This window comes from Microtus pennsylvanicus, chromosome 9 (genome assembly GCF_037038515.1).
Source record: "Microtus pennsylvanicus isolate mMicPen1 chromosome 9, mMicPen1.hap1, whole genome shotgun sequence".
Taxonomy (NCBI): Eukaryota; Metazoa; Chordata; class Mammalia; order Rodentia; family Cricetidae; genus Microtus; species Microtus pennsylvanicus.
The window spans coordinates 40491675-40504089 of NC_134587.1; the positions used below are offsets into that span (position 1 = coordinate 40491675).

At 52.5% G+C, this 12415-nt stretch overlaps 1 protein-coding gene across 1 annotated transcript in view; it reads right to left on the reverse strand.

Moving 5' to 3' along the window:
- Positions 1-12415, reverse strand: part of Ccdc187 (coiled-coil domain containing 187) — a 52045-nt gene that overhangs the window by 15752 nt on the left and 23878 nt on the right. Inside the window, exons 10-16 of the mRNA XM_075984609.1 lie at positions 12096-12267; positions 8857-8969; positions 3979-4064; positions 3569-3682; positions 3005-3129; positions 2810-2883; positions 254-360 (exon numbers count right to left, since the gene is read on the reverse strand). Of these exons, the coding sequence (XP_075840724.1) occupies positions 254-360; positions 2810-2883; positions 3005-3129; positions 3569-3682; positions 3979-4064; positions 8857-8969; positions 12096-12267 (791 nt within the window). The remainder of the gene's footprint in view (positions 1-253; positions 361-2809; positions 2884-3004; positions 3130-3568; positions 3683-3978; positions 4065-8856; positions 8970-12095; positions 12268-12415) is intronic.

Here is a 12415-nt window from a genome sequence, read left to right on the forward strand (position 1 = left end):
ACCAGTATCATGTAGCCTTAAAGTCATGCCCCATTCTTTTTTTTTAAATATTTATTTATTTATTTATTATATTATGTGTATAGCATTCCTTCCACGTGTGCCTGCAAGCCAGAAGGGGGCGCCAGGTCTCATTATAGATGGCTGTAAGCTACCATGTGGTTGCTGGGAATTGAACTCAGGACCTCTGGAAGAGCAGTCAGTGCTCTTAACCTCTGAGCCATCTCTCCAGCCCCTCATGCCCCATTCTTTGTACCTTGTAGGTGGTTCTGTCTGAAGGGAAGAACTTGGTTAGAGCCAGCTGGGAGGGGGCTGGGTCCTGCTGCACCGGCTCCAAGACAGAAAACAGGCCTTGGTGGGGTCCTGAGGGAACCATTAACATGTGCTTAGGGCCTTTCCTAAGGAGGGCCTCCCAAATGAAGTATGTCCAAGGCAAGAACATACTTCATGCATCTACACACAACCTCTGACACACAGCATCCCACCAGATCACAAGGTAATACTGGAAGGGACTGGTGGCCTCTTGTTTCCTAAACTGGAACTCCAAAATGGAACCCACAATTGTACACAGAACCAGACCAAACACAAGGTTCTCAGAATAACAGCCCTTGCTCTCACACACAGAAGGAGACACTGAGGCCAGAGGGGATGTCCCAAGTCGAGTACTAAGTTGGCACAGAGACACACAGAGACCAGACTCCCTGCTTACCCAGCTCCCTTGCTGCTGACCCCTGCCTACCACCCTGCTATGGTGAGTTTCATAGAATAGGTGCCCCTCACCTTCACCCCCTGAGACAGGGTTTTTCTGTGTAACAACCCTGGCTGTCCTGGCATCTGCTCTTGTAGATCTGACTGGACTCGAACTCAAAAAGATCTGCCTACCTCTGCCTCGTAAGTGCTGGGATTAAAGACACTACCATGCCTGGCATAACAATACACATTTATAACCCTAGCACTTGGGAGGCAGAGGCAGGAGGGTCAGAAATTTAGGTAATCTTGGCTAACAGTGAGTTCCAGGCCAGACTAGGAGACCCAAGGCAAGATGCAAGCATAGTATCCCCATGCCCGCAAAACAAACAAACAAACAACAACAAAAACAAAAACCCACAACTAAACTTACATACAAAGTGGGCTCTAGGACAAAGCACACTGCAGAAGTGTCTCCATATCAAAAGGGTCAGTTCATCAAAAGTGTCAGGCTGGGGGTGAAGCTGTAGGCTGGCATACCTAGCTCCACAAGGCTCAAAGCTCATCTGGGAGGTTTTACAAGGTTCTTAGCCCTGCTCTACCCCTTACCTGCCAGCACACATCACAAACATTTACGTACTATAGCACTAATCGAACTGCCCAGGGGTCTAGACAACCTTCCAATCTGAAGGTTCCGTAGTGTGTCTCCCAGCCAACAATAGTAGAAACAAAGAAGAAAAGTCACAAACATGGGGTAGGTCAGAGCAATTCTGTCACCAACTGGTAACAGACGGTTCCACCCAACAGAGAGTATGGCATATCCCAACAAAAGCCTGAGTGTGGAGATCATCAAAAGTCTACAAATGGGGCTGGAGAGATGGCTCAGAGGTTAAGAGCACTGACTACTCTTCCAAAGGTCCTGAGTTCAATTCCCAGCAACCACATGGTGGCTCACAACCATCTATGATGAGGTCTGGTGCCCTCTTCTGGCATGTGAACATACATGGAAGGAATGTTGTATACATAATAAATAAATAAATCTTTAAAAAAAAAGTCTTGGCTATGGGAAGTAGACAAAATTGCGGGGAGAAAATTGGGATCTTGGGGGTGGGGTGGGATTGGGGTAAGGGGAGATGGGGAGAGAAAAATTAGAAGGGAAGGAGGGGGGGACTTGGGGAAACAGGAGGATTGGGATAAAGGAAGGTTGGACAGGGGAGCACAGAACCACAATTCTTAGTTAAGGGAGCCACTTTAGGGTTGGCAAGAGACTTGACCCTAGAGGGGCTCCCAGGAACCCATGGTGATGTCCCCTGTTAGTCCCTTGGGCAGCTGAGGATAGGCAACCTGAAATGACCCTATCCTATAGCAATACTGACGAATATCTTGCATACCACCATAGAACCTTCATCTGGTGATGGATGGAGATGGGGACAGGGACCCACACTGGAGCACTGGTCTGAGCTCCCAAGGTCCCAATGAGGAGCGGAAGGAGGGAGAAGATGAGCAAGAAAGTCAGGACCACGAGGGGCGCACCCACCCACTGAGACAAGGGGGATGATCTAGTGGGAGCTCACCAAGGCCAGCTGGACTGTGACTGAAAAAGCATGGAATAAAACCGGACTCTCTGAACATGGCGAACAATGAGGGCTGATGAGAAGCCAAGGACATTGGCCGGGGTTTTGACCCTACTTCATGTTCTGGCTTTGTGGGAGCCTAGCCAGTCTGGTTGTTCACCTTCCTAGACATGGACAGAGTGGGGCGGACCTTGGACTTTCCACAGGGCAGGGAAACCTGACTGCTTTATGGACTGGAGAGGGAGGGGGAGAGGAGTTTGGGGGAGGGGGAGAGGGGTGGGAGGAGAGGGAGGGAAAGGGGAGGCTGGGAGGAAGCGGATACTTTTTTTCCTTTTCTCAATAAAAAAAAAGTCTACAAATGTACTTTATGGCCACCAGAAATCAGCAGAGGGGCCAAGCTTTCCAGGGAAGTAGCTATGTCAGGCTGGAGATGAAGCTGTAGGCTGGCATACCTAGCTCCACGAGACTCAAAGCTCATCTGGGAGGTTTTACAAGGTTCTTAGCCCTGCTCTACCCCTTACCTGCCAGCACACATCACACAGGACGCTCACCTGCAGAAGCTGCCCTTGCCTCCTCAGGGTGCCTCAAGGACTCCGTGTTGTCTCTTTGTGGGAAGGGTGGTAATCTGAAGGGCCAGGAAACCACCAAAGGTCACTGTCACTGCCAGCACCTGAAACCTGAATTTAAGCCCGCCCTCGCCCTCCTCTACCCTGTGGGGCGGCATCTGGTCCCAGCCTTGGCCTCACCTGGATTTGGTCGTCACCGTATTGAGAGACGGTGTGCTCGGCTCTAGGCCACCACACGTCTGCTGCTGTTCCAGCTTCAAAGCCTTTTCTGGCTTTTGCTGGACTAGGGGTTTCTCCATCTGCTGCTGCAAGGAAAGAATCTGATGTTGCAGAGAGTGAGAGAGGAGGTTTCACAGCCAGCTGGGCCAGGCTGGATCCCAGAATCAGGCAAGAGAGGCATACTGGGGTTTGTATATCACACACACCATAGATTATAAACTCTGAGCTCCAACAGAGACCTCGCTGCTCGGGGCCTAACAGGCCTAACAGACAACGACCCCTATCTGTGACCCAGGTCTGGAACCAGCCATGGGCACCCCAGTGTGGGTGTTTTCAGGACGTTAGTGGCCAAAGCTTCCAGTCCCTTCAAACAAGTCCAGGGCCCCCAATTCATGTGGCTTTGTACTCCCTCCTAGACTAGTGGTGCCCACTTTAGAAGGACCTCAGCCTGGGTGGGGTGGGGTAGAAGGGACATTGGGAGGCGAAGCACACCAGTTAAAGTCCCAGAAGGGGCATCCCACTGACCTTCAGCTGGTGTTTGGAGACAAGCTCATCTAGCGCCATCTGCGTCTCCCATACCTCTTGCTCTGCCCGCTGTCTCAGAAGGTCCAGCGCCTGCTCCTGCTTCTGCTGGTCCAGCTGTCATGAGAACCCATACCCCACGGTTCACCGGTGCCTTGTTGGCGACAGACTATGAGGATCACTTTGGTAGATCCGACGCCTGGGCAGGGCCTGCCTCTCTTAGCGAATTCTACCTGGGACTTCCCTATCGGAGTTGAGTACCAGGGGTGGGGGCTGCTTCTAAACCCTCAGCTCTGTGTTTTGGAGCCTTTTACTCAGCCTCAGGCAAAGGCTGCTCACAGCTAATCTCCAAACAGAATATGCCTAAAGGGGACACAGCTGTCACTGGCCTAGTATCATGGGGCAGGACATACCTTCAGTGACTGGAGAAAATCCAAGGATTTCAGCTGGAAACTGGTCAGGTGCCCTCCAGAATGTGGCCCCTTGGGCTCCTGTTGACCTGCGGACCACGGAGGAGGGCACCTGAGTGGCAGGTACGCTCTGAGCCTCTCTCCTGGTTGAGCCTCAGCACTCACAGCTTCTTGGCCTGCAAGGAAACTCAGGCCAGAGGCCGGGAGGGAAAGCCCACACGACGCCAGAACTGCACTGGTAGCCAGCACTTCAAGAAGGGCCCCTTCCCTGAAGCCCTTCGAGACGGCATGGCTGCCACGCGGCTGTATTCCCTCTCTCAAGCTGGCTGTGCCTCCCTCTTTCCACCATTCATTTCAGAAGCAGGAATCGAGTTAGCATAGGTGACAGGAGCAACCAGACAGACCCAGGTACCAGTCTCAGCTCTGTCCTGCACTTTCTAGAGGACCCTAGATCATTGGCCAAACAGAGCCTTTGTGTGTGTGTGGGGGGGGGGAGATACAGCTTACCCATGTAAGGATTCCATAATAGCTTAACAGGGCCCGAAGGTCACTGTGGTTGACAGTGGTGCTCAGGTGTTACAGAGGTGAGTCCAGGGTGCTCCTCGGAATTCTGGGGTGTTCCCTCTTAGATTACAAAGTCTCCAAGGGTAGCAGATCAGGCTTCTTCCCCCTCCCCCTCCATGGCCAAGGCTCTACACACTGCTGGTGTTCACTACCCTGTAGGGGGTTCCACCAGGGGAGCTCTGGGGAAGAGCTGAGTTCAGGGGTTGGCTCTGTTCCCTCCTGACCTTATCCTTATCCTCAGCCTCATTTCTGCTAAGAGTTAGCTGTTAGGGGAGGGTTCAGAGGATGGTTGACTTGAACCCTCTGGCCTGGATGAGAGGGTCTTCCTGACAGCCCTCGATGGCCCTCAGTCACTGGCTAGTCATGATACAGGGAAGGCTACAGAGAGACTCTCAATCCTCCCTGGCAGACTGCATGTCATCACGGACAGAGAAGGAGCAGAAGAAAAGCTGTGAACAACAGCTACACAATCCCTGGGTATTACCACTGACAGAAAAGATCAAACAGTAGCAGGGTGCAGCCACAAGACATACAACGAGCACTCGAGGACTCTCGGAGGACCCCCGTGTAATTGGGCACAACTCTTGGGTTGACTGAGTTCCAGTTCCTTTGGAGAAGAAGAGGTTTCACTACTATGTCCAGGCCCTTGAGGATTCTAAGGCCAGAGCAGGTGCCCAACTCCATCATCCTTCCACGGACCTAAAGACTGAAGCCCAAAGCCTCTAAGCCATGCATCTGAGGGGGGTATCTCCTAGTCTTCTTGGGCCATACCAGCACCCCACAGGCCACAGACTGCATGTCCCTGAGCACTGACCCGTAACCCAGAAGAAAACTAGGTCAGCCCCCAGCTGAGATCACCATGGGCCTTAATCCCTAACTCTCCTCAAAAGACAGTTAGAAGCCCCCAGAATTCAGCACCTCCTAAAGCCAGTACTGCGGGTCCCAGTAAGAGCCAGTACTGCGAGACCCAGTAAGATGGCCTCATGAGTGCCCAGCACCCACGGCAGCCGGTTGATGGCAGGAAGGACAATGACAGTAAGTGCTTAGACTCTGGTTTATCTGCCACCCCCTCCCCCGCGGAGTCGCTGAGCCTGAGGGTAGAGCTTTGCCCCCAGAGAAGCAGCAAAAGGCACAGATGGCGTTTATTTTGGTACATTTAGGGGAGGAAAATGGGGCTCCAAGTTAGACTTCAAAACCTGTATATCCGAGGAAGAAAGAAAGAAAGAAAGAAAGAAAGAAAGAAAGAAAGAAAGAAAGAAAGAAAGAAAGAAAGAGAAAGAAAACCTGGGTGTGGTGGCCTGCACATATAATCCCAATGTTTCAGAGATGAGCCAGAGCAGAGCCTGGGCTCACCAGACAGTCAGGCTAGTCTGTGTGGTGAGTCCCAGCCAGCGAGATACTCTGTCTTAAAAACCAAGCTGGGAGTGTCTGAGGAATTATTACCCCAGATTGGCTTCTGGCCTCTACATATGCATGTGAGCATGTTCGTTCTCTCTCTCTCTCTCTCTCTCTCTATCTATCTATCTATCTATCTATCTATCTATCTATCTATCTCCATAAAACATAACATTTTCTGTCCCACCTCTTCACAGTTCCAGGTCTTGACAGCCACATGTCTGATAGCTACCACAGTATCCCCCATCAACAGACATCCCACTGAATAGGGATGTCCGGGTGTTGAAGTTCAGAAAGCTCCACCGGACAATGCTGCTTGTATAAACTAAAGACTGGAACTCTTGTTGCCGTTCCCGTGACCGACCAGCACTTCTGCTCAGGGAACGGCAAATGAGGCTGAGGGATACAGCAGGCTCCCCCCCCCCCAGCACACACACACCCCGGTAAGGAGAGGGCCACCTTGCTGTAATTAGGAATTGCTCTTGACTCCCACACAAAAGCAGACCCTGCCCAGTCAGTCTGGAGGAGGAGAGCGTATAAACCTAGTCCCAGGTGGGCAGAGCCCAGGGTATTCTGGAAATCTCACTGACTCTCTGGGCTACACTTTCTGTCAACAGATAGGGTTTTCCACTGATTTAAATGATTTTTCTCAAATTTATGTAAACATTTAGTAGCCATGGTAACAGAATAACTGATGAAGCCTTATCTATAAAGCAGTGAAGCCTTACACTAAAGTCAGGAATGGACTGATTATAAAGGGGAGGGCTGGCGTGTGAGGGTAGAGCTTTAGGTGTTTACCTTGGGTTCCATCTGCAGTACCCCATAAACAGGGTCTGGTTGTACATATCTGTTATCCCATCTCTTGGGAAACAGAGGCAACAGAATCAGAAGTTTAAGGCCACCCATGGCTACACAGTGGGTTAAATAAAGGCTACCCTGTCTCAAAAGAAAAGAAATGAGTACCAAAGGGAGGGTTAGCTCTGTGGCCTTCTGCTGCGATGGGGTAGCAGGAACCCACAGCAGTGCTCTTAACCCCCACCTTCTGAACCGTGAGCCCACACTTCCCTGTTCATCGAAAGTCCAGCTTGTTAGAGCAGCCACCCAGAAACAGGCTGGAGATCCAAGGAACACTGTCAACTGGGCAGGCTCTGGAGTCATTCAGGAGACAAGTCTCAGCAAACCTGTCGGGTCTACCTAGAGTGGGCTAACTGAGGTGAGAGACCCACCTTGTCTGTGGGTCCTAACATCTCTACAGTTATCTCTGGACCAAGCACTAGCATCTGCCATCTCTGCGTCCTAACTGCTGATGCTATGTGACCAGCTGCTCCGAGCGCCTGCCATTTGGCTCTCCACTATGACAGTCTCTACCTTTGATAACTTTTTTCCCTTGGGTTTAATTCCAGTCAGGCATTCTGTCACAGCAATGAGGCGAGTAACTAAAAAAAAAAAAAATCAACCAGGGCCTTCTCTGGCCGAGGATCTCCACAAATGCCCTTTCTGCCTCTCCTGACCCAGAAGTCTCACCTGCCATCTCCTGGTGCCCCCAAAATGTAGATTTTGCTGGGATAGAGGCTTGAGCTCTGATCAATAACAGGTGTGAGGTCATGCTCAGTCAGTATGGCAGGAGCAATAAGTCTGTGGACCTCTGAGGTTTTACTGTAGCCCTGGAGCCTAGGAGGGTTGCCAGCTCTTGCCTGAAGGCCCCCAGATATCCTACCCTAAGAGAAAGAGTCCCCCAGGTCCAGGGGCCAGAAGACTCCACCTGCTGGTTCTCACATTGTGTAGAGCTGGTAGCCCCTCAACACAAACACACACACTCAGCTCACACATATGAGATGACTCACACCTATCAGCTATGTCCATAGCTCTGAACCCAATATGAAACACTCCTCACCCACCCTGCTCTACCTTGGAGGCTAAGCCTGGGCCTTTCTCAGGCCTTGATGCCTATCCTACAATCCCCTAGGGTCACTCTGATTGAGGAGTCCGGGCAGAGCTAAGGGTGACATTTAATGTTTCTCTAAGACAGGCGTGATCACTTTTGTTGTTGCTGTTTGCTTTGGTTTCATTGTGCAGTTCTGGGAACTGAACCCACGGCATCATACATGCTAGGCAAGCACTTTACGTTTGAGCTGTATCTCCAGCACCGTTTACCTATTGTGTGTGTGTGTGTGTGTTTGCACCTTTGTTACTTGTTTGGTCGTTAGGTCTCACTGTGCATCCCAGGCTGGCCTGGAACTCTGTCTTACCCAGGCTGGCCTTACATTTGTGACCCTCTTCCCTCAGTCTCCTAAGGGCTGGAAGTACGGGATATGTTACTACCATATTCAAAACCTGTTTTCTGCAGAAAATAAGCCGATAGCAACGAAAGAGTGAACAGAGTCTCAGGCTTGTTCAAACCTGGCACCCATCTCCTGGCCGTTCTGTGCAGGAAGACTTCCCCTGCAGCCTAGAGACCGCTACCCGGATGCACCCTGAGGGCAGGTAGGCTCCCCCAGGATTCTGTGGCTACTGTGGTCAGCAAGAGGATGCCTCGTACCCCTTCTAGGTGCCAGATCTCCAGTCCCGAGTTCCTTCAGCTGAAATCTAGGAACAAGGACACTTAAGTACCAAGCAAAAGGAATAACCTGGGTGACAGTCATAAGGAAGGAAAGAAGGGTGGCACTCTCGGGCTGCAGGAGTGTGACTGTTCTGGAGACCAGCGATGACATACGTCATGACAGGCGCAGCAGGAGCAGAGTCGGCGGTGGGGGCTGGAGAGCCTCAAAACACTTTAATACGGACATGTGCCTGCCGTCCACATAGAACAAGGTCTCTACCCTGCGAGATCAAGCTCAAGCTAGGCAGTAGAAGAGGCCCATGGGAGGCCCCCCTGGCCACCCGACCAGCCAGCCCAGGGCCTGTCTTCAGGCTCGCCCTTACCGCAGCTCTGGGTGGTCCAGGGTGTTACCAAGCCTGCCTTTTTGGTTCCCAGTTTCTCCTCCTGCCAAAGGGAGCCACAGGTGGCGGCTGGTGCAGCTGGTAAACCAAGTGAGCTAGAAGACAATGATGAGTAAAGCCAGGATCAGGATGGGGGAAGAGGATGAGCACAAGTGCCCTTAACTCAGCAGGAATCTGCGCTCCTATGGCCGCCAGCAGCTCTAGGACCCAGGCAGTGTGTCAGAGCCAGACCTCAGGGCTTTAGGTCTGGTCCATCAGTCAAGTATGGTCACAATGTGTGTGTGTGTGTGTGTGTGTGTGTGTAGCAGCCTATCCAGTATGCAGTGTTAGCTCCATCACTACCAGCTCTGCAGGTGAGATCACAGCCTAGTGTGCCAATGTAGCTATCCTGTTCATCCCTGTTGGCTGATAAGGACACCCCCACAGGCTGTGTGGAATGAGGAGACACCTCACGGCTACTGTTGTGGCTCTGCCCTATCGCTGTGTCTGATGTAGAGCCGGGCCATCGGGGAGAGGTACAGCCATGACTAAGGACCCTAATTCTTTCCTCTGCACGGTCTCAGGCAGCTGCCCTCCTCAGATGGGAAAGGTCAAAGCGGCCACAGTGGGCGGCAAGCTGTCTGGTCCAGGTGGGCCTGCAGCAGGTGCAGGGATTAGAATGCTCTGGAACACAAAGGATGAGTATGCAAATTGGCTGGTGTGGGCTGTGAACACAGCCTCAGCTCAACTCTCCCTGAGGCACCATCTGTCCCTTGCACATAGTGACCTGGACTCCACCTGAATCACCAAACATGTCACCCATGCCTGTATCCAGCAGCCCCTGAGGCCCACAGGCCTCTGTCTCTGGCCTTCTTCGAGTTAGGTGCTGTGCAAGGCTATAGTATGGCATGACCATACCCAACCCCCACCTGGAGTAAAGGTCACTTTCTGAATATGTGGACATATGTTAAGGCTGCAAGGCACTGTGGGAACACAGACATGGAAAGAATTTTCAGAAAGCAGGAACAATTGGATAGAAATAAGTGTGAAGATAAGAGGGACCAAGTCCCATGGAGAGCTGGCTAGATCCCTGGTGTCCTTAACTGTGAGAAGATGGTGACAGACTGGGCCCTCACCCATCACCAAGTGCCTGTGGGATAAGGGAGAGGGTCCCACCTCTGCAGACTCAGCCTGGTTGTGCAGCTGAGGGCAACAGAAGGGGAAACACAGCCTGGAACACAGGAAGGCTGACTTTGATCCTCAAAAGAAACCCGGCAGGGCCACCTGGCTGCGACCAGCAAGTGACCTCCCTGCTCTCCTGGGCCCCACCTTTCTGGGAAACAGAACTTGAGTATGATTTCTGTCTCTTCTGGTCTCTCTTGGCTATTGGGCTTGCTTGTACCGGTCCTGTAGAACTCTGTGACCCACACAGGTGTGTTCATCTGGGGCAGGAGCCCAGTGGAAGGAGGCACAGGTATGTCCAGCCTCAGCCCACAGACAGTATGTGCCCCCAGGAGAGCTACATTTTAGCATTTAAGAAACTCTATCGGTGACTCTTAGGTGAACTATGGAGATCACAAGTGGGATACCCCTAGAGGGGAAGCCACAACCCCTGTGGCTTTGTACCAGGAATATCGGCACCAGGACCATCTGGGCCTGGGTCTGGGATATTGGGGTCACCTAGCCTGTCAGAACCTGGGACACTGAAATTAAATTTTTCTAATTTCTGGAACAGTCTATGGGGTTGTCGCATTAGCAGAGGAAACCCTTAGCACAATGCTGCCCCCTAATGGCCATTACGCATCAGTGATGACACAGGCTCTACCATCCGGGAAACACCAGATCTATCAAGAGGTTCCTAAGAGGAGGGGTGGGTTTCCTAGGGAGGTGGTGGCTGGAAGGAAGTGTTCCAGCTCCAGGAAGAGCACGGGTGGGGGTGGGGGAGATCACGTAGGTAAGTGCGCTCGGCAACCTCACCTGGGGAGGAAAGTATGTGCTTGATCAAGGTAAACACACAGCTGAGCGAGATTGGACATAAACGCCCTCCCCAGCATTGGGCCAGAAGTGGAGAAGCTTCCCCGCAGCAGCCATAACCACAGCCCCCTTCACAGTCCGTTCTCCCTGCTCCGAGAATGTGGCTCCCGCTCTCACCCCTGGCACGAGAGGGGCCACCCTCTAAGATAACGAACCAGCTGCTGAGTGGAAGGCAGCTCAGGCTGTAGTTAGCAGTGTAACGTAGCCCCAGTGCCAGGGAAGCAAGACGAGGTCACAGGATATTCTGGTGACCTCCGTCAAGCACAGACACAGGGCCTCCCGGCCTCCCCCAGACTGTGCACCCCTGCTTTGGCCACAGCTCCGCGGAGAGGCTGGAGTTACCTGTTGAGGATGCTGTCTAGGGACAGCAAAGTGAGAAGGACATAGGTTGTCCCTCTGGTGGGTAGCACATGGCACAAAGAGTCCCAAGGAGGCGGGGTGGGTGGGTGTTGGGGATCACAGAGCTTCTAATGCTGGAGGAGGCCCTGGGTAAGGCCCAGGCGGAAGGACAGTAGGCAGGTGCCGGGAAATATTGGAGGCAGAGAATGTTTTCTAGAGAGTGACCAAACATACTTCCAAGTTCTTGAAAGGACAGAAACCACAGCTGCACATAGAGGAAGCCATTAGCTTTCTGGTGGGCAATTGCTGATTCCTACAGGAAAAAACCCTCCTGGGTCCTCTCTAACCTTGGATTCAGTGGGGCCACTGAGGGCTGAGTGTGGTGGGGCAGAACAGGCCTTTCCAGGAATGGGAAGGAAACAGGGTGAGATGGGTGTGAGGGCCATGAAGGCTACAGAGGGGACATCTTAACCTCCTGTGTGGACTGCGCTGAGAAAAGGCTGGGGCCAGGGTCGGGGACACAGCCAGAAGAAGGTACAGGGAAAAGTCTAAGAACTCCTGGGACAGTGAACCCAGACAGGCTGACGAACCCTGTGTCAGCGTCCTCAGACATGGTCACCCTGCTAGCAATCAACGAGGAAATTAGGACAAATGCATCTCCCATTAACTGCGGGCCAGCACAAAGGAGTGTCTGTCGGTGAGTATGTCTCCCTGACCAGAGTGGCTCAGGCCAGAGGTAAACCAGATGTGTGAGGTGGGCCAGTATCAGAATCAGTACAACCCATGCCCCTCTCCACTGGCCGATGCACCCAGACTCTGGGCTCTGGGCCTTAGGCTAACACGAGGGGACGTGAGGGGTGGGCTCTCACCTCCTCATGCAGGCACCGAGGGCCTGGAGAGTAGCCATCTCTCTCTGCAGCTTCTTCTCCAGCTCCCGGTGTCTCTCCTCTATGGCACCTTTGGAAAGGGCGCCACGACTTGATGAACCAGCAAGGCAAGGCTGAACCTGAGACTCTGAGGCAGGGGTGCTAGATACAGGACCTGCAGAGCATCGAAGCCTTGCTGGCCTTCTTGCCCCTTGGGAAGGTGGGGCAGATAGGCAGCAGGCTTTGGGAAGAACCTCCACCCTCCCCCGACACGGTCTTGCTATATGTGACTCAGGGAGCATCTACTATTGTCACTACTCTCA